We start from the raw sequence: 21,599 nt of genomic DNA, 5'->3' as shown, positions 1-21,599 counted from the left end.
CTATAAGCTCTACAAAAATGTACCGCTAAATAATAAGGTCGGGGAGCGAAAGTGAACGCGATACTGGCACAATATTTCTCAAATAGCCAGCACCTGAAGACTGCAGTCCAACGTTACTAGACTAGCTTCAGTTTTAAAACTCGGCGCCTTTGCGCGGAACCGCCACCCGCCCGCGCCTTCGTGGCGCTGCAGTCGCGCCCGGCTTCATTTCCTCACTGGCCGGCTACGCGGGCGGGCCGGACTAAGCAACCGGTGCAGCGTTGGTGTATTCTGTGGTTCGTCGTGGACGGCGGTTTTCAGCAAGCATGTCATCCGTAGAACTGTAGCCTTCGCCGAGTTTCTTAAGAATATCAGCAGACGATGCCGACGTGCTGCGTACCTGGCTGCACAGGCCGCTATCGGAACGATGTCGACAGTTCGGCGCACCACTTTTTCTGTGCTCCCAGCAATGCGACGCTTCGCTCGGCGTGAAACAGAGCGATTCCTCGTGCCGACCGGGAACTCTCTGCGAAATCAACGGCACGCGCTCGTTCCACTGCTCCCGCGTTCGTCGTCGTCTTCCACAGCTGGCTGCGTGGCCGTTCCTCTTTCCAGCGTAGAACTTCACTTCTGTCGTCGTAATGGGGAGGCCGCGTTTACGGGGGTATGAGCCACTCATGGTCTTACGTAACGGAAATATTTAAGTTCGAAGAATCACAAGCGGCAAATCGCAGGCGAAGGCTGCTAACCACGCCGCCGAGCAAACTCGAGACATCGAACGCAAGCGATAACTGCGGACTGCGGGCGTACCGTCAGTGACGTCATTCTCTCCGTCGCAGCCGATTGTGTGTAACCTCATAACTGAGAAATACATTAATGAACCCTCGGGATTAAAACCCAGTGATAAACACAGGGGCCGCACGTTTCAGCTTCGCTGATTAAGCATCTTTACGGAATGAAAAATCCGACTTCCTTTTTTTTCTTCTTTTTCTGTGTGGCTTGCGTGTAGAAAGACCGACCTCATCTTTCTTTTTGCAGCGCTTCTTTGGCGTGGTGAGAAGCTTCGGTGGGGGTGAAGATCATCCTACAATCACGCACTTTGGCCAGATATTCAGGCTCGTGAGCCTAAACTGCGCGAAACGTTAAGACGACAGGAAGAAACACACGACATTTAGAAACGCTCATGAGAGTGGCTTGTTGGGCTAGTTGGTGCATGGTTAGACTAGGAAAATGCCAGCAAACTTGAGAGTAGAAAAAATCAAGAGGCAGACATAGACAAAGAGACAGGAAGGTGGCCGGTGGTGACCAGGAAGGAGGTGGTGAAAAGACACCTTCCTGTCTCTTTGTCTATGTCTGCCTCTTGATTTTTTCTACTCTCAAGTTTGCTTGCATTTCCCTCGCATAATTTAGAAACGCAGCTTCTGCGCTTCGCTGTATACGTTTCTTCCTTTCGTGCAGTTTACCCTTCTTTCAGTAATCGATAAATCTTATTGCTGTCGGTGGATACCGCTTTCTCGCGGTATCACCAATGCGGACAAGGGGGAACCCCGGCGAGCGTGAAACACGCGCAAACTGCCCGTCCGCTCGAGCTCAAAGCTGCGGCGAGGCGTCTGCAGTGGAGCCCGATTAAAACCCCTTAATCTCCCAAAGTAGCGCCATTCACTTCCCTCCTCCTCCGCTCGGCGCGGCCTCGACGGTGGCGCCGCCGGTGGTGGGCCTGCCGTAGCAGACGACGGCTAACACGCTACGGGAAGAAATCCGCGGAAAAGATTGTTCGAGCCCTGCGGAGCAGTTTTTTCGATAGAGATGTTACTTCGTCAGTCGGTAACTGGCCTTAAAAATGCCGTGTTGGAATTGTGGAAGAAATAGAGAAAAGGACTATTATTCAAGGCTTATTTAAGGCGTAAAGTGCGCGCACGTTGAAAGTTCGTGTTGCTGAAACACGACGCAAGCACGCGGTGTGCTCACACACGCGCGTAATTACCAAAGTTTCAGGTTTTGACAGCGTGAAAGTATGTGTACGTGGTTTCGTAGGTTCATTTACGTACCTGCAGGATACTTTTGTTCGGCCGGCGCGTGAGAAATTCCGACTGTCTGCGGTCAGCGATGCCTGGCAACAGGGCCGCTTTTTTCATTGCGGGGTGCTTTGGTAATCGTGACGATAGATTGTTTTTTTTTACAAGTACTTCTCCAGGAGGGCACACGTAACGGCTAACGGAGGCCTCTGAAGAGCACGTGACATTACAATAAAGCAGGCGGCGCAGGGAGTGTTCGCATACAAAAATCGGCTGTCCGCATAGCCTATCATATACTCGCTTGGCATGCACAGGCTTTGGCGAGCCCCATCCAGCCCTGGTTCTAGCTTTGGTGCTCCCGTTCCAGCTTTGGTGCCCTGGAGGCGCCGTCAATAGTACGAAATAATGACACGTTAAAATATATTGAAGAAATACAATCGCGCTGAGGCGCCAACTTCTAAAGCAGCGCTAGCGCGCCCGCGCGAGAATTATGAAACACCAACGAGGAAATTACCGGCCCACGTACGACTCTACGATCAAATTCCACGTTAAACATCCCCTGGCGACCTAGCTAAAGTTATCCGGAGCCATGCACTACGACCTTCATCAGAGCTTTAGTCGCTTCGGGACATTAAAAACGTTAATCACCACAAACCAAATCAGTACATGCGGGCGTACATTCGAAGCTAAGAGACTGCATCGTAAGTCATATTGAGCCTTGCAAAAGCGTCGAGAATGTGCTAACTTCTGGTGGAGCTCAAAACACACCCTGAATAAAGTCGTTTTTATGTCACAGGCCAGCTGCAGATGCGTGCATTTCACCGCAAGACGAAACTACATGAAACAAAGAGAGCACATTCGAAAAAAAAAAAAAACTCAAACAACGCACTAAAAACCGCACAGAGCATGAACACACACTTTTTCGAAGCGGAAGGCGTGAACTAGGCTCGCAATAAGAGGTTGTGAATAGCCGTGGCCCTTACTTCACTAAGCCGTGCGTTCTTTGCCACATCCTCGAAGTCAGCCCGCCTGATCCTGCGAATCCACACTTCTTTTTGCGTTGCGCCCGCCGGACGGCAAAGCAAAAAGCTTTTTGCCCTCCCTGTGTCTGTTGCGGCAACCGGAGGCGCAGCAGCATGCCATCTCAATTAAGTTCTCGGCCCTACACATTGTATTACGCTAAAGCACTCCGTCAGTCCGCCTGCCGTACTTTCGTCGCGCAGGCCCAACAATGGAGGTCGGAGCGCGCTGGAAAGAAAAAATATACAAAAGCGCGGCGCCTGCTCCGCTCTGGAAAGAAAAAAATCTACAAAAGCGCGGCGCCTCCTATCACGTGACACAGATTGGCCAATGGGTGAGCGGAGGAGGCTGGGGAGACAGGAGGCGTGGAGGAGGAAGCGCCAGGGTGAGCGGGGTGGCGGAAAGATCTAAGAATGGCGCTACTTTTGAAAAATTGAGGGGCTTTAAGCCCGATGGAACAGCGTTGCCATCTGGCGGCTGTCACAGAAGTGGCGACAGCGGCTGTAAGCGCGAGCGGGGGGGTTTACAACTGAAGCTGGTCTAGTAACGTTGGTGCAGTCTAGTGTTAAAGAGAATTTATGATTATATTGCGCTTAGTGATACACTCACGAACGTAAAGGACAGGACGCGGACGTAGGTTCGTCAATGTATCACTAAGCGCAATACAATCATGAATGTCAACCAACTAGCCCCGTTCATTGCTTTACTAAATGTTAGAGAAAGCACAAATGTACGGCTCTGGCTTCCCTGTAGCTGAAAGTGCTGACGGAAGCTATATCAATGCTTTAAAATCATAGGGGCGCATAAACATTGGCGAGTACTGCAAGCCGCAAGCTGTCTGTTGTATAGTCGATGCGAACGTACTACATCTGCAAGAGGAAAGCATTCGCGCGTACTCTGCACTGATCTGTTTTGCATTGACAGTGCAGCCCGCACGCAAGCATATGCGTGGGCTGAACAAGTCAAGCAAGCTCACCACTCCCGTGCCAAAATGTCGCTGCAGTGAAGCATCCGTCCTGTCGTTTGCCTACACTCTAAACCACGGAAACATTCACCAAAGCGCACTTTTTCGCACTTTTAAAGGTAATTCCGTAATTTAGACATAAATAATAGAACTGTGCCATAAATATTGGATAATTGGCCCTGAAAGTCTAATACGACGCCCAAATGGGTCGTACTAATGGCTTAAATCAGTCAATTTTTTTTCCTAGGACGGACAATAACTGTGGCTCCACGTGTCTCGTTACGGAATGCATAACTATATACGTGCATGTAGCTGAAGTTGATACACTGCCCGGACATACTTAAATAACCAAGTTAGCGAAACATTTACCAGAGAATTCAGGTCCGCGCAGCTATTATCGTTATTTACGGTTAGAATAAGTAGTAGCTGTGGTTTACCTATAAGAAAATATGTACCTTTGGGAGAGTTGCAATGCTTATAGAATGTAGCGCGCAACATAGTGACATTATAGCTATAAGTATGCCTTCTAGACAGCACGCCTCTACTATGATTTGAAAAACTTCCATCGAAAAAAACAGCATTAGTTTCCGTTTGTAGTGACGGTAAGGCCATAACAGGGCCAAAGTTTCAGGATACGAATCTAACTCTTAATCTAATGAACTTGTGCCGAGAAGAACGAGCGACATATGAAATGAAACGAGCACAGTCGTCGGTCGCAGAATTTAAGCTCGCAGATGAAGTTTGTCCCGCTAGTTATACACGCATCACCGCACATACCAAAATAATCACAGGTGCTTGCGGCCATTCCAAGATGCCGCACTACTCACGACGTGCAATAAATATGACGTCTATTTCGTCACAAGTAGCATTCCCGTGACATCACGGGTCCCATTTGGTCGTCCCATTCATTTAATTTTTACTGTACTACTGACGGGAAGTAAGCAGATCGAAATGATCACCGTGTTCGCTCTACAACATGGCGCCCTCAACGCGACGGCAGTCATGGCGTCTTACCGCCTATTGACCAATGCTCGTGAAATTTCGAATATGGGTTCGTGTCTTGCGCCGAAAGTTAGCTTGATGCGCTGATAGTCTAGTGAATAGGAATACTGGCAAAAAGGGTGGCGTATGACAACGCTGTCCCGCTTATTATTGAGATAGCAATTTAGCAATTTATATGCACACTCGAGGCGAATTTCTGTCGTCAACGGCGTCGGCGTCACCGTGAGGTTCAGTATAAAGTACAAGAGCGATAATATCGCACGCGCCGTATGCTGTAGGGTGCGAGAGAAAGGCGGCGAGGGTGAACCAAGAATAATGGCGGCTCAATGCGACGGCACCTTCTCGCGCGCGGAAGGGAGGAAGGCGGGAGGGTGGGCGGTCTCCTCAGGCACGCAAGGGGGATAGAGAGAGGGCAGGTTAGTGCGCATCTCCTAGTCTACTCCTTCTTAGAGATAAAACATTTCATGAAATTTTGAGGGACGTGGAAACGACTCGTTTCTTTCATGTTTTCTTTTTCTGAAATTGAGAAAAATTGGGGGGAAAAGCCGATTGCGCAAGGGGCTACGACAAACTCGATACATTTCTCTAACACTGAAAAGGATATATTTGTTACATTCTTGCATCACAAAAGTCCCAGCAGTGCTTCCAGGTAGAACATCTAGGCACTATTTCTTGTCAAGGCGCTATAATTTCACATCAAAGCTTCAAGACGGACATGTGTATCAATCTGTGTCCGATTCATTTCCGCTTGACGCGTCAACACTTCACTGTGCAGTGGACGAAGCCTTCCGGATATTTACGTTTGAGTGCGCGTACACAAGTTTTTGCAGGCGATCCCCTGCGAGCCTGTTGCGTACCTTGGTGTGCGCAATTCCGAACTCGGACCAGTTTCTCTCACATGCCGAACAAGAAGGGGGAATCTGCAGTACGCGACAGGCGAGGGGGCTCAACGGCCACCACGCGGATATATCCAGGTGCTTCGCAGACTCCCAAACTCTTTCTTTTGACCAAACTTTTAGATATGTCGAAAGAAGTCACATTGTCGCAAAATAATTCTGTGGGGAAGCTCTGTTTCATTTTCTCTTTTTTTTTCACCTTTATCCTGGTTGGAGAAAGAAAAAGAAAAAACTTTTTTCTGAAATTTTCAATGTTTTTCTTTTTTTCAATCACTTACATCTCTGCTCCGGCTCCCTCGCCCTATCTTGGAGACAATGTGCGATGGGTTCGAAGCCAACGTGACCCGAAATTGCGGATGGCTTCGTGTGCGCTGTGTTCACGCGCGTCTAGTTCGCACTGAAGCGAGAGGCAGCACAATTCGCTCGCTGCTGCTACCGCTATTCCTTCACGCTAGCGTTCCCACATCCACAGTCATCGATTGAGATACGCTCGTGTTTGCCTGTGCGCGCGTGACAGCGCGTTTGTTAATTTAGTTATTAAGCGAATGCTTACAGCGGTTTACGTGCCACATAAGACTACTAACCTTACTTCGTATAGGTGTCTAATAATTTGCTATCGCAATCGATGCTTCGCCTTTCGGGAAAAACAGCGACTTTTTTGTTTTGTTTTTATTACGCGAGCAAACACGTAAGGGACACTCACGACCCGAGCGTGCCTTCAAGCTCTGAACAGGAGATGAGTCGATCCGACGAGACCACCATGGTGTACGCGATGACGCCGGTGACGCCCGAGCTGTTGACCGACTCGAGCAGGAAGAAAGTGAGGTAGGTGCCGCCCATCACCGCCACGACGACCGAGTCGTCGCCGTAGGTTATCATTTTCAGCACGCTCATGGTGGCCGCGCCGAGAGCGCATCCCACGACAACGGCCACCAGCTGGTTCTGAATCGGGAAGAGCAGCACGTCGTAGTACTCTGCGAGAACCGGAGGCGGGCGCGCGCAACCGCGGCTTGAACACGTTCGGAACGCAAGGAAAGCTGGGCGAGTTAGTTTGTCGACGACGTTGAAAAAAAAAAAAGAACGGCGCAAACGTTTTAACGGGGCACAGAGAGTGGACATGATAGAAGCGCGAAGTAAACGATGTGCGCTTGGAGATTACCGACAATATGCATACACGTTTAAACATGTTTCTCTTGTGTTCAAATATGTTCGCGCATGTGTTTTTTTCTCTCTCTCTCTTCCCCAGCTGCGGCAAGTTGTTTTTTCTTATCCACTTTCATTGCCATTAATTTATCATTTCTTTAATTCATTCACTAAGCACAAGTAATTCCCCCTGTGTTTTCCTTGGTGTCTTTGTTTGTTGGCTTCTCAGGATATGATTACTAAAGATCGATTCGAGCTGATCGATGGATTCGAGCTGATCAGCGGTAACCAAGTGCGACACCGCTGATAGTGATCTAAAGAAAGGAAAGGCGCTTGCTTCTGCACGATGCGAAACTGCTGTCCGCAGCCAACGCTCCGTGGCAAGGGCAATATGGTCGTTGCCTGCTTGAAGATGGGTCCACTTATGAAAAACGCTGGCTGCCGGATGAGGTAAATACAACGTTGGCCCAGCGTTGGTTCGACAAAGTGACGAGACGAAATCTAACTTACGATTTGCGTTTTCTCCAAGAAAGCCGAAGACGCACCACGCCATGCCAGTATTGAACAGGGCCTCGGACTGAATCATTGTGGCGATTACAGGGTAGCGACCTAAAAAAAAAGGAATCTTGCGATGAACAGGTTCTCGTTATGCTTGCTATATTATGAACTAGTATAAACAATAACCAAGAGGGCTGCAAAGTTGCGGGAAAATCACTTCCCATCAATGGATTACGTTTGCTTTTAAATAACCAGCACCTGAGTAGGAGATACAGTGAAACGCACCTTCACGATTTGGATCCATTTTTAAAGGAATGTGAATCAGAGATATATGTGTGTGTGTGATTACGAGGTGTATCATCGAGGTCTTGACAGTTTCTCGTTGATCTTAAATTGCTATTGTTTCCAGAATTAAGCTATTCCTCACGTATTCAACTTTCTTTTTGTCATCCCGGAGCATGCCATAGGCGCCGCGACAGTTTCGATATAATCTGCACGTCTGACGTTTCGGCCGCCCCCCGCTATCACTCCACCCAAATGTCAGCGAAGGCTTTCTTTTAGTCTAAAGCTACCTTTGCTTCTCAGTTGGCACAAGACTAATGGTGACCTGAACAATCTTAAAATTGGAAGGTACATTCAAAGTTCGGGCGTTTCATTAACCTGAAAAACGTCAGAGTGCCTACGCGGAAGCTGTTTCGTGGTAGCGTCAAGTATACAACACTGTGAAATTGGCGCTCCTCGGTTTCCTTGTTGTTGTTTTTTTTCGTTTTTTTTTTAGTGCTGATCAGTCCTATACCACATCTCATCGCCCATGCACCTTGTGACGAAGCCGGGTTTGCAACGACGGGAAGTCAAGTTTTCCTCGACTTCGTCACACCCACCTTCGTCGAAGATGACGCTGCTCAACGGCACGCGCTCGACAGAGCACATGAAGAGGCCGAAGAAGACGCACTCCCTGACGCTCCATGTTCCGTCAGACACCTTGTGGAACGCGTACACCGAAGCCATCACGACGGTGATAGCTGCGCAACCGGAATTCGAAGTTGGGAATGCGGCACTTCTCAGCGGAACCTGCACGATCTGTGCGAGTTGTCTTCGAAGTATAGTGAATGAGTACGCATTTTTTTTTTAATGTTCTCGATTTAACGTGTATTCACGAGATGAGCGCGCCGTTGCACAGGAAGCAATATCGTAATCGCGACCCTCGTTTCCACTCACTATAGACCAGACATTGGACCAGAACACGATAGCCTCGCACCCAGACTAACCGAACGCATACTCTCGCACCCGGGTTACGCGGTCGACCGGCGCCATTTTGTACTGGGTTGCCAAAGTGTGTTCGCCGGCGACCGGTACACATGGCAAGCGTCAGCTCTAGAACTCCAAAGTGCGTAAATGTGCCCGTTCACGCGGATCCAAAGTACAAGAAGTCATCTGGGCATCATTGCGTCGTGTTTGGATGCCAAAACAACCAGCGCAAAAGGAGCAGGTTGCTTAGCGCTGTTTGCGAAGAGCACAACACACGTAGGGAATCGTGCCGGTGCGGTGTTTTCATCCTGCACAGATTTCCATCCGCAACGAAGAATGCCAAGCTGCGCCACCGGTGGATAGCTGCAGTGAATAGGAAGAACTACCAACCCAGTGAAAATGCACGAGTGAGTATTCGATCTGTGTATAATTTGGCGCCACGTTCAACTTTGCGCCCTACGAACGTAATATGTGTAACACGTAGGTTTGCTTCGAACACTTTCCGAACAAGCTTACAGAGAAGAATTCCTTGCCGGTGCTTCGCCTTGGCTATAACAAAAAGGCAAGTCTTTTCGTGTTTTCAGTCATGCAGAGCTCCCGACGGTTAAGCGGAACAGTTGAGTTTGCGGTAAGCGATACTTGCAGCTGGTGCACGGCATGACCATTAAGCGTGAACGACAAGTTGTAGGCAATAAAATGTTGCCCTGCTGGTGAGCGCTATTGCTATCAAAGTAAACCGAAGTCTGCTCGTCACGTAGCATGCGTCCACAAAAACGTAAACGACAACTGCTCGTCGCCGAAGGTGTTCTTGCAGCGCGCCTGTCTTTATGAGCTGGTGTTGCAGGTGTCATTCGTAACGAGTTCATTTGAGCCTCCTGAGCTCTAAACTGCGTGCGGGCTGTTATGCGGGGCAAAGTGCAAGATTTTCTCGTTCTTATAGCGAGGAAAATAAGGTGGTTAATTGTTGTATTTTGCAACAAAGTTTTGCTCGTTCTCGCCTGTTTTTTTTTGTGTGTGTTTTCTGTTCTAAGGGAGCGCCAACAATCCGATATGGCCTTGCACAAGCGAAACAGGTCTGATGCCAGGTAGCTGCAGTTGGTGGGGCTAATTTCTTGGAATGCAGGTGCGATTGTTGTCTTGTACCAAAGGGGTCCCTGATGATGCAGCCTTAAGTAGGGATGGTAATTTTATGTGCCCTGTCATGGTTTGTGCAACATTTGTACAACACCTGCACCTGTCATGCTCACCCTGTTATACGGGCTTTGACTGCACACGTAGTTCCACATTATAACTACTGTAGTTCCTCATTTTCCAATGAGTGTAGGTTTAGCATCATATGCTGCTTGTTCGAGTGCTGTAGGCTTGTGTTCTGAATGTTGTACGATAAATTGCACGAAACAATTAGCCTCGTGTATTTTCTATTTCATTTTGAGAGGACCTTATATCTTCGCAACAGTGATGGCATGGGAAAGAACTACAGCCCTTCTTACTATAACATATATTTTGTTTTCAATGTGCAGGTGGTGAAGAGCAGGCGTCTGCTAATCAGGCAGGCTATAAGCCCAGTCAAACGACCTCGCCAGTTGGTTGCCAAACGCGGCCAACCCAGTAGTGACCATGACAAACAAGACCAAACTGAAAGTGCAGAGGACAATGTTCTGCGTGCTTTAATAATATAAGGCACCAACACAGTGCTCTATATTGCTTCACAGGTTACGTGCCAAAAATGCGGAGATATTACAGCTCACACGTGTTCTAGCATATAGCGCGCGGTTTGTACAAACGTAATAACGTACTTGCCCGATGTATTCGCTTCTGCAGTCTGCACAGCACTCAATGTGGCCATTGCGGACTTGCATGAGGTCTTGAAGTTTGATTAGATCGAGACAGCGAAAATGACAGGTTAGACAAAAATTTGGAGGACGCTTAAGCTTCGCCTTCAAGAGTGGAACGCGACAGTGTTCCCGTTGACCCGCCAAGGGGTGTAAGACAATGGGCTACGGCGCAGCGACTACGCGCCCCGCATTGGACGCGGTGAGCGTCGAGCAACGCAGCGTTCGGCGCGACAACGAAATATGCGCCTGAGCAAGCGACGCACGCCTGAGCCTTAGAAACAGCTCGTTTCTCAGGCAACACCGCGTTCACTAGAGGCGCTTTTGTACCGCTTTGAAGCATCGAACTCGTGGCTCAGTGGTAACGCCTCCGTCTCACACTCAGGAGACCCTGGTTCGATTCCCACCCAGCCCGTCTTGGAAGTTGCTTTTTATTTATGAAGTGCCTGCCGTGATTTATCGCTCACGGCCAACGCCGCGGACGCCGACACCGACGCCGACGACACCGGCTTTTCTGCGACACGAGCTCCTTAACGCTATCGCGTTAAAACGCGAAACACGCCTTCCGCCCAGCTAAAAAGCCCAAGTTTCTCTTTTGCGCCGGGTCGCATCTCCCGGCGTGGCAGCCCAGACCTGCTACTTCGCGGCGCTTGGGATAGATGGCGCGACCAGCGCTCATCAATATGGCGGCGCGCTTTGAATTCACGGTGTTCTGGTGCATAGCCACCACAATTTGCATGCCGTCTGGACGCCGTGCAGATCGTCTACTGTCTGTCACCGCAGAAAAACCTTCCGTGCTCGTATTGCGGTCTCACTGATTTGTGCAATGTCAAAACTTACCTAAGTAACCTTTTCGGTCCGGAATACCAGCGTTACATAGTGGTCACCACCTTCAATTTAAAACTGGATGCATCTGTACAAGGCATATATATGGTCTGCCTTGTTTAATGTATTCTTCATGATCGCGTTTTTCATAATTACTGACACTGCTCTTGCAATGTGCCGCTGCCCCTCTGGAATACTGCGAAGCCCTGAGTGTGTAATGCGCGATCTTCTGCATGATGATTGTATCTTAATATTCACAAGGAAGCTAAATGCGCAAGTTAACGGGCACGTTACCTGACCGCTTGTACATATCCGCATTTTGTCTTTTGACACAGGTAGAAGACAACACTTGTGGGAAAAAGCTTTCTTATATATTTCAATTATCAAAATGAGTGTGCTATCTATAACTGTGACGGTAAGAGTGAAGGCCACTATATACCGTCAGATTTTTACGCCACACTTATTCAAAATATTAACAGGTGCAGACCAGAAATTAACATGAATTCCTGTGTTCAGAAAATGCCGCGTCACACGTGTTTAGGTGCTGTGCCCTTCATCGCTTACGCGTCACGAAAACAGACCAGGTTAAAACCGATAGAGCGGTGAGGTGCAGTGTTACTTGGCATTATGTCATCTACACAGCAAAATAATTAGCACCTGATTCACTTTTAATTGTGTAAGTTATCTTAGTGTACTCTACTTGTTTATTAAAATAACTCCTCGGTGTTATTTGGCATCATTTTGCCATCTGCGCACCTTGATTCCTAAGATAACTGCGCCAACCTCTAGCCCTTGTCCAACACCGTATTTACTTGGCCAAAATGATGGGAATGGTTTAAAAAGTTGACCTGCCACCCCGGCCCTGCGAAAATGGATGTCCAGCGAAGCTTTTGAAAACCACCACCACAATTGCTTAAGGGAGTATGCAATGCTTTATTGCTTTAGAGTAATGGTAGTAATAGGAGTATTGCTAACTTTTACAGCACGCCGCCACTCATAGCAGTGCTGCAACAAGATTGAAATCAGTTGCTAGGCTGGTTATCTTGTATACGTACGGAAGGCTAGGAACGTCACTCCCCACGTCGCAAGCTGCCGCCGCCCAGGCAGCTTGAGCAAGAGTAATCTTTACCGGGAAACGTATGCTGGGAGCACTGCGTGCTTCGCATTGTTATCAGGAGCAGCTTATCAATTCATAGGTTCGGGTGCTTGTTTTGAGCTTGTTCTTTATTGAAACGTATGCTGTTCTGTATGTTGTATGCGTGATTGCAAAGAATGTATGCACTTTTCGCTTCACATTGCTGAGTTCTCGAAGCCTCTTCATTACGGGGGTACGAGACTTTGTTCCTGGTCCTGCACTGTCATCGGGATGGACCCAAATTTTTGCTAACGGATGCGGACACAAGAAATTCCCACCAATTAGAGCCTAACGCCTTCGCTGTAAAAAAAAAAACAAACTGAGGATCCATTGCACTCTGTGAAGGTGGTCGACCAGCGAAGCTCATTATTTTCATAATTTTGTAGTGGTAGTGACGTTAGCTTTGTGATTGCCGTGATATCCGCCGCTGATTGGTTCGGTTACAGCCTTAGACATAATCTTCGCCAAAGTTAAATCTATACCCGACCGTTGAGTGACTTGGATTAGATAATGCACTCCCAAACATAAACATCCTAAGAAAATGCCACCCAATATTATCAAGTAACGAGCGTCTGCGAAAAGCGTTCCCGGATGCACCCAGGGTTACCTATCGCCGAAACAAGAACTTTAAAGACATGTTAGTGCACGCAAAAGTCAGCCAACAGTATTCCCCCGTAATAAAAGCATGTCGTCGCCCTTGGTGCAAAACCTGCAGGCACCTTCAAAGTGACATTAAAATTAAAAGCACCGCAAATAGTTATACACATGAAGTTAAATCTCGCTTCACTTGTACAAGTTCGGATGCGATTTATATGCTTGAATGTTCCTTCTGTAAGAAACAATATATCGGTGAAACAGGACAATCAATGAACGTCAGATTAAACGGACATCGCGCGGACACAGCTAAAAAGATTTCCAAAGCCGTCGCCGAGCATTTCAACCAACCAGGTCATAACTTTGATGAACTTAAACTCTCCATCTTACAGTCAAATTTTCGTTCTGAACGAGAAAGAAAATACAGAGAATCATACCTTATCCATAAGTTCAAGACATTGCAACCAATAGGAATAAACGTTTCAAAGGGAGCTTTAGAATCTATTCGCTATGCTAAACTTCAAGCTATAGGCAACAACACTTAGTTTGATTTCTTGGCGTATCCCCCCCTGCTTTTTTTTCCTTTCCTTTTCTTTTCTTTTTTTTTCTTTTTGTCAGCCGGCTGTCAGACGCCCTTGACACGCCGGCTAACGCCCGTGCGTTGACAGACCGGGGTGGGTAGGGGAAGGGGGGGTGGCTTTGACCTTGTACACAGCGTTCCTTTACTCTCAATTCGACACGCTAACACATTTCCCTCGTTTCCGCATCCTCCCGCCTCACACCCTCTCCACTTTAGAAGAACCCCACCTATATATACTGTGGCGAGGAAAGCATACGTCGCCTTGAAGAAAACAAGTCCACTTTTCGAAACGTTGGCTCCAGCATTCACCTTGTTCACGTTTTACACATCGTCTTGGATTAGTGTGGCACTTCAAACTGAACTCTTCCAGCACAAACTGAGTAAACAATTTCTTGGTTTCTAAATGCCCAGATTGAAGTCTCCAACGATGATCACATGGGCATACTGTCATCACGGCTAACCTATGCAAAGTGCGTGGTCATGAACTTCTCGATATCACACTCTGGTGTAACTGGATACATATACACAGTGTATACATATTCTGTCTTTCGTTTGTACGGCACAGACATCCCAACAGTCGTTAGCATTGTGCTCTTACGAGGCAACGGTGCATAGTTGTACATACATTTTGTCCTTTGCGTATATGACAATGCCTTCTTCTCGTAAGTCCGTGTGCTGTTTACAAACGATTCCAGTACGCCCATCTAATTGAAACAGTGAGCCCCGATATATTTATTTCATTTGTTATTATTTATTTTTATCATTATGAGGAGCGAAGTGCTTGAAGCCTGCTTCACCTCCGCCGTAGGTCGGCCCGATATTGCACCACTTCCGGGATGGGCCCACATTTTTGCCCACGGACACGACAGATGCATTCGGGGGTAGAGGCATACAGCTTTGCTGTGAAACAGTGTAAGCCCGTCGCCTGCGAATGCCTAATACAGCTACGAAGGTGGCTCTGTCTATATGAAGACAGTCTTCGCTAAGCCGCCTGCGAAATCGCGGCCCTGATCCCAGTGTAAAACGTACTGAATGTTCCGACGGAGAAGACCATGATCTCGACGTGGCACCGGCGGAAGATGTAGTTGTTGATGCCCTGCGTCGTGTGCACCACGAATGCCGGCAGGAAAACGCGGATGGCCTGCACGCCGACAGCAGCCTCCAGGCCGCTGCTTCGTCGTAGCGGGCCCGTCATCGACATCAGGCACAGCAGGACCGTGGTCAGCAGGAACACCCAGCTCATGTAGGGCACGCGCAGCTGCTTCTGGAACGCCTTGAAGAAACCTGCGCGAGAAACGCCGTCCGTGCGATGCCGTGGTACAAGCCACCGTCAGAGCAAACCCCAGCTTTGAAGACACATCTAGTATGGCGGTTTAGCTTTAACAAACACGTTCTGTAAGGAGCTGTGGGTTTTGGGAGAAAGACGTATTAAGCTAGCACTGTGCAAGGCACTCCAACCTGAAATCTCCAGCACCCTACACAGGAAAAAAAAAACGAAAAACGTCTAATGGGAGTTCGGATTAAGTTCGACGGTGACTGCACGTACCATTATGTCCCAGTTCAAAACGAGGTATTTCACTGATGCTCTGTTGGGACCCCCCACAGAGAGGCCGCTTCAGATCAAGCTTTATCTCATAACACCGTGTTCTAAAAGCATGTCCTGGCTTGTATGCCGAAAGTTAGTCATGAAGGAAATCGTTGCACGTAAACGTCGCACATCTTCCTCCCTCCTTGCCGCTCACACCCTCAACTTGGTTGCCTGAGGGGACACGCCCTTCCCGTCGGTTGCCCTGCGAGGATTCCGCGCCGGCGACATCTCACCATGCGATCTACGCATCTTAACAGGTCTCCGGACCCTGCTCCCACAAAGGAAGCCCATCTCGGTCTTTGGCCATGAATCTGCAGCTGTAGACCTGCAAGCCCATGCCTTAGCCCGAGCCTGCACACAACCCGTACCTCAAAAAAAAAAAAAAGCAGATCAGACCAGCCCTCCCAAATTTCTTCCCGTACATAATCAATATTCAGAAATTCTCACTCATCGACGAGGTCAGAGATATAAGATTCCCCTCTCCAAACCGGAGCCTAACGCGGGAAAAGGCCGTAATCTCACGCTTGCTACAATCACGCACTTATAAGGACCTCGCCTTCCTCCACAAGTTCTATCCCACTATGAATCCGGCTAGCTGCCCACATTGCTTTGAATACCCCTTCCTATACCATGTCACGTGGGTCTGTGCACCTCACCCATACCACCCCCCCCCCGCCCCCAGTTTCCTCCCCATCTCCAGAGAACTGTGAAGCGACGCACCGACACAACCAACGTCGACTGGATGCGTGGGCCAAGGCAGCAGCGGTCAGCACTGAAGCCCTGGACTAAGGGCCCCACCCGTCTTCGGATATTTTCTCTATATTGTAATGAAAGTTTATATCATCATCAGCTTTCCCTCGGCGCGTTCGCCTAGTTCCTTCGTGACCGCCGTGAAGGTTCGTCGGGGTCATCGCCGTCAGCAGTAGGCGGAACCCTAGCCGGAGCCCGGGGTGTATCTCGTCCGTCGCACCATCCACTGTCGGCCAGTCACCGCCGGGCGGCCAGTGAGACGTGCGACGAACAAGCACCGCGACAGCCTCCCCTCCTCCGTCCGGTTCCTCCCCGCCACTCCTATTGAAGTAGTTACGCGAAATACTAGAGCGCAGCTCTTAAGCGGAAGCTTGAGCTCGGGCCCAACTACGGCACGGCCTATTTAAATCCATGCAAAACCCAGAAACGCTTTTGTGAGATAACCCTCGGGCTGATTTCGATGAAATTTCTTGCATTTGAGAGAGAAAGTTAAATTCTAGTGACTGTTGAAGCAGAATTTCGATTTAGGGCCTGAATTTCGTTTAAAGAATTTTCAGAAATTAGGAAGTTCGAAAAAGAAATAGAAGCGCGAAGTTGACAATAGCTCTGCATCGAGACCAGATATCGTGGTGTTGTAGACGGCATCCATTAGACCATTCAAAGCGGACAAGTTCTATATGTCAATTTATATCTTATCTCAATTGGTTACGTTGTGCACAAGCGTTCTGCAAAAGCTGCATCTCAATATAACAACATTTTTTTTTTTAGATTCATGTGCAGCATATCAATTTTGTCCGCTTCAGGTGTACTATTAGATGCAATTCACAGAATTGTGGAATCATTTTTCGTTCTTGAGTTAGAGTTGTAAACTTCATAGTTTTGTTTTCTGAAAATTTGCAATTTTGGCAATTTTAATGAAAAATTTACGACCTAAATGAAAGATTCGAAATCAACAGTCCCTAGATTTTAAGTTTCTTTTTTCTATGCTAGAAACCTCGTCAAATTCGCTGCAGTAGTTGTCGAGAAAAACGAATTCTCCTTTTACGTGCATTATATAGGAGCACCCGAGCTGAACCTGCCTCTTAAGGCCACCTTGTAGTCCGACGTAGCATTAACGCACGTGCACCCGCGGCAAGGCTGTAGCCCGGCTGCAGCCTGCGCAAGGTGCGACATGTTGCATTCCGCGCAGGCTTCGTCCGGGCCCAGAATGCAGCGCGCCCGCGTCTCGCCGCTGGTGGCGGCACGTTCCCCTGCGCATTGCAGCGCGAGCTCGCAGTTTCTCATGATCCTGAAACTCGTAGCCTCGCATAAAACGCGCATGCGCATCTACGCGGCGCGGCGCGGCGCACGCGGCGTGCTATAAAGCCCCTCACTGGGTTTAACGATAGAGGGTCGGTTTTCGCGCCACCGTAACGTGACGAACCTGGCGTCGCTAACCTCCGCCGACGCTGGCTGACGCGCACGTAAAGTGGCCTTCAGGCGTCCGCTCCTGCGTTGAGGGTCGGCGTGCCTCGGCGTCCCTCGGCGTAACCGATCGAGCACAGGGAACAATGAAAGGGCGAACGCAAAGCACAGCGGGGGATGAAAGAAGGTGGTGAAGAGAGCGCGAGGAGGGAAGGAAACCACCTTGAAGCACCACCAGATGGCGCTCATGTCCGCCATCCTAATCGTCGGTGAACTTTCTGAGCTCTCGTATTCACACACACACACATGCATTCACTCAAGAACACCCCCACATAACCTGGATGCGTGTGTGCATGTGTGCGTTATTGAGAGAGTTCCAAGAATTTCACCTTTCTGCATTCACCTCAAATTGCGGCCACTCGCTTGCCCAAGGGTACGCGCCCTCTCTGTCGCCTTCCTGCGACGAACGAACGGCAGTGCGTCCCCCCCCCCACCATCTAGAACAGGTTGTCCCTCCTCCCCTCCACTTTCCCTACTCGCCCCTCTTCGCAACTCGGTTGTGCCGAGGTTCAGTGTACTAGAAGGGAGTACCCGAGGCAAGCAGAGTGCACAGACATGCTATCTAGAAAGTGTCGCCCGAGACCACGTGTCCTTTCCCTTGGCGCCTTTCCTCGACTTCCCTCGCCCATGTCCGACCTACCGTAGCACCATCTACCTACCACGGCCAAGAGAGCCAAAGAAAGCTATTGCTTTATTATTTGGTTTTTAAAAAAAAGCAGTATCAATTACGCATGCTCAGAGTGTAGAACAAACATCGCTGTAAGCAAAATGCGCTCCGTAAATTTAACGCATTATCGTCGAACGTCTCTTCTCGGTGTTGTGTCCTAAACATTTGCCTTTCAAAACATTCGACACAAAACAGACATACACACACAAAGGACACGGTCGACGAGTTTTCTCGCCATTTTTAACGACCTATGCAACTCGGCCTGGCCCAAAGCATACAGCATGTCAGCATAGGTGGCATGCTACGGGGTGCTGAAGTCTGTACGCCCTTAGTGAATCTGTAGTTAGTTGCCGGGCGGCGTGAGGAGCGGCCGCACTACGTGAGCTGCACTCGGCTACAGCACGTCACTGTCCTTGGAATATCGGTGACTTAGAGGTTTTGTTTGCCTCAAGCTGAGACGAATCGCAAGGTTGCGGGCCGACTACCCTATCCGGCGAAATGTGGAACAATGATTAGATCAATCACTTCCACTTACATGCTATCATAAGAAACACTGTGAACTTCAGGTAGTCCGTTCTGTAGTCGTGTTCCTCACTGCAAGAGAAATGCGAAGAACAATTAACAAGCATATAGGTACCAGAAAGTGAACGTATTTTCGAAGCCCAAGTCGTCGTAATGAAATTTGAAACGCTGACTCACTCTTCTCCGGAATCTTTCGAGTAATATTCGATGATTGGCTCCGAAACTTCGTCCAAGAGTTCATCCCTGTGGGTAAATTTATGGATGCGTAGGCATGTTCAAAGAAGTTTTTTCCTAAGGTCACGTGAGCTTAGGTTGCTAAAAACCTTGTCTAATTCATGACCTTTTTTAAAATGTAGTAGGCGAGTATATCCCAATAAATTTTTTCATTCACGTGGTCATATATTGGCCAACGCCGTATTAGAATAGAGTTACGCGACCGGACAGAAACCTGCCGGCAACTAAGATGCCATACAATATAGATTACCAGCGTAACTAAAGCATCTGAAAGGCATCTCGAAAGACAAATTGTTACGATGAAGCCATAAAATCAACACGAAGAACCAATTTTCCTAGCACTGAAGTGCTGGGATGCTGGTTTTGCAGGAAAGGGCTATTTGTCTTTGTGAAAGGAAGGGGGTATATGAGGGGTGGGATCGGCCGAATACGTTGAGGCGCCATCGAAGGACCTTATTTCATATCCACCAACCCACTCGAAAAGGCAAGTGTCAAGCGGCTAAATATGGCGTCGCTAATTTACGCCAAAAAAAAAAGGCGCGATGAATTTGAGAACCAGTTGAAGTTTGCGCGGTGACAAGTCGCGGTTTTGCCCTTGGGAAGTTTGGTTTTTGCTCCACGAAAGGCGGATCGTTAATTTGCCTAGAGCGAAGTGACATCCGTAAGGGTATAAGAGAGTTCAGGCAATGTTTTGTCCGAGCTGTCCATTTCTGGGAGCTTAAAAGTTATGCGCTCACTTGGTTGAAATAATCTAGCTTTCATCAGTCTCGATGTAAAGAAAAGTTTGCCTTGCGTCAGGATACGGACTGGCGATTGGTGACATTGTTAGTCCGCCGTAAAAGAGCTAATGGGATGCTGGCTCTTAGCAGGAGCTCCTGCTGTGGGCCACTGACGACCGACTACGGAATGAAAGTTATCAACAGTAGCTGGAAGGGAGCTAGGGCCAGGAAACTTACATGGCGCAGAGCTTCGATCGAACCCCGCCGCACCATGAACGGGAGCTCACGTCTTCTTCTCGGTGCAGGGCCTCGCGACACGCTCGAGCTCGTGGAACCAACACTTGACATTCTTCTTCTTCTCTTGTGCGCCTAGAAACCGTGCGGTTCCAACGCATTCCCGGAATTTAAATGACGCAAAGCTTGGTTGAGTTAGCAAGCTAGCAGCAGTAGAAGATGAACACGAGCGCAGCCTCGACGTCCCTTGTAGCTCTTAACTGTCGACGTCGCAAGAACCCAGGCGATGTATGACACTTGTCCAGTAATAGAACGTTGATGTGAGGTGTATGCACAGAGAGATACGGTACATGTATGAATACTTTCGGGACTTCTATGCTTATTGAGTCACAGTGGTACGTCCACATTTCGGAGATATAGCCAAGAATGGGCACATGCCCGGTGGTCACATATACCCGGTAACCCGAGTCGTTTACTCGGCATTGCAGCGGCAGTTGGCAGCAAGTACCCGCAGTCACATAAGGAAGTGGAGAAACGTTAGCTTTAAGGAAGGGCAGTCGACAGCATTGATGCAACAAATGCGATAAAATGAAAAGCTTTTATAAAGTTCGGTGGCGCACCTATCTGTTTGGGAGAAGGGATAATAACAAAAATGGTTGAAACGCCATGCAACCTCTAGTTGACGTCGATGAAAGACAATGCTTTCCTGAGAGCGAGTTGCGGGTGAAAATAGGCTGCGCGAACTGTATTGATTTAGCCCGAGAGGCTCACCGCGTTTCAAACGACATGCAGTGTCTGCGTCTTCGACCACAGGCGCAGCAGCGTCGAGCGCCTCAAAATGCTAGCTCTAACGAGGGAAGAATTCGAGAATGCTCCCCTTATCGCCGCGGTACCGCTGGTACCAATATCAGCTGGAGCACCGGTACCACCGGTACCAGATCTATCTTCGGGACCACCGTAACGTTTTCAGATTTCACTATTTCCTGGATCGGCCCACAAAAGGAGCACACATACCCGATACGGAAAAGTAAGCGTAACTGCGAGAGAAGACATTGCCTTAAGAAAAGAGCAGAACTGTAATGTTGGTGAGAAATGGCGTAATTTATTGTCAAAGTCGCACAGGTACTTCAACAGCCAAGTAAGTTTGCTTTGCGGTGAGCCTGAGGCTATAGTGTTCGTAAATTGACATATTTTCATGGTAGAATCCCAGAGTAGCTTCGATACCGGGGCGCTCGCACACGAGATGACAAAAACCAGCACAGCGCGGAAAACGAGAACACAGCCTCTGCAGCCAAAGCCTTGTCAGTCAAAACCTCCGCGGCAGGAAGGGTGAAAGGGCATTCGTAAACTTGAAGTCATACGCATGGTAGCCACAGCTAACTTAGTCCACATTTTGCACTGTTGAAGTCCTGCGCAGATGCTTTACTGCAACGCAAGTTCGACTAAATTGTGTCCTTCGTGTTCTTTACAGATGTCATCTGCGAACAAAAAAGGTGTCGACATAATGTGAGCTCAATATTTCACAATAAGATAGCTGCCAGGGTCTATTGGCCGGGATGGTGTCAGGAAGAGACGCTTCACGCCAGCCTTTTCAGCAGGACAGCCCATTGATGCTTGCCCTCGGGGTTCCGGCCAGCCCCACTGTCAGCTCTCTGTTTCATCTCTGCCTCCAGGGCTCTAACCGGCCCGC

At 48.7% G+C, this 21,599-nt stretch overlaps 1 protein-coding gene across 1 annotated transcript in view; it reads right to left on the bottom strand.

Annotated features, from left to right (window-relative positions):
* The window catches only part of LOC142583684 (sperm-specific sodium:proton exchanger-like), a 51,970-nt gene extending 31,962 nt beyond the window's left edge, over nucleotides 1–20,008 (bottom strand). Inside the window, exons 1-7 of the mRNA XM_075694170.1 lie at nucleotides 19,913–20,008; nucleotides 18,900–18,965; nucleotides 18,736–18,794; nucleotides 14,761–15,015; nucleotides 8,399–8,539; nucleotides 7,530–7,628; nucleotides 6,580–6,850 (exon numbers count right to left, since the gene is read on the bottom strand). Of these exons, the coding sequence (XP_075550285.1) occupies nucleotides 6,580–6,850; nucleotides 7,530–7,628; nucleotides 8,399–8,539; nucleotides 14,761–15,015; nucleotides 18,736–18,794; nucleotides 18,900–18,965; nucleotides 19,913–19,914 (893 nt within the window). The 5' untranslated portion in view covers nucleotides 19,915–20,008. The remainder of the gene's footprint in view (nucleotides 1–6,579; nucleotides 6,851–7,529; nucleotides 7,629–8,398; nucleotides 8,540–14,760; nucleotides 15,016–18,735; nucleotides 18,795–18,899; nucleotides 18,966–19,912) is intronic.
* Between the last annotated feature and the right edge of the window lie 1,591 nt (nucleotides 20,009–21,599).

Source organism: Dermacentor variabilis, chromosome 5 (assembly GCF_050947875.1).
Source record: "Dermacentor variabilis isolate Ectoservices chromosome 5, ASM5094787v1, whole genome shotgun sequence".
Classification (NCBI taxonomy): Eukaryota; Metazoa; Arthropoda; class Arachnida; order Ixodida; family Ixodidae; genus Dermacentor; species Dermacentor variabilis.
This window is presented reverse-complemented; position numbering and strand designations above follow the sequence as displayed.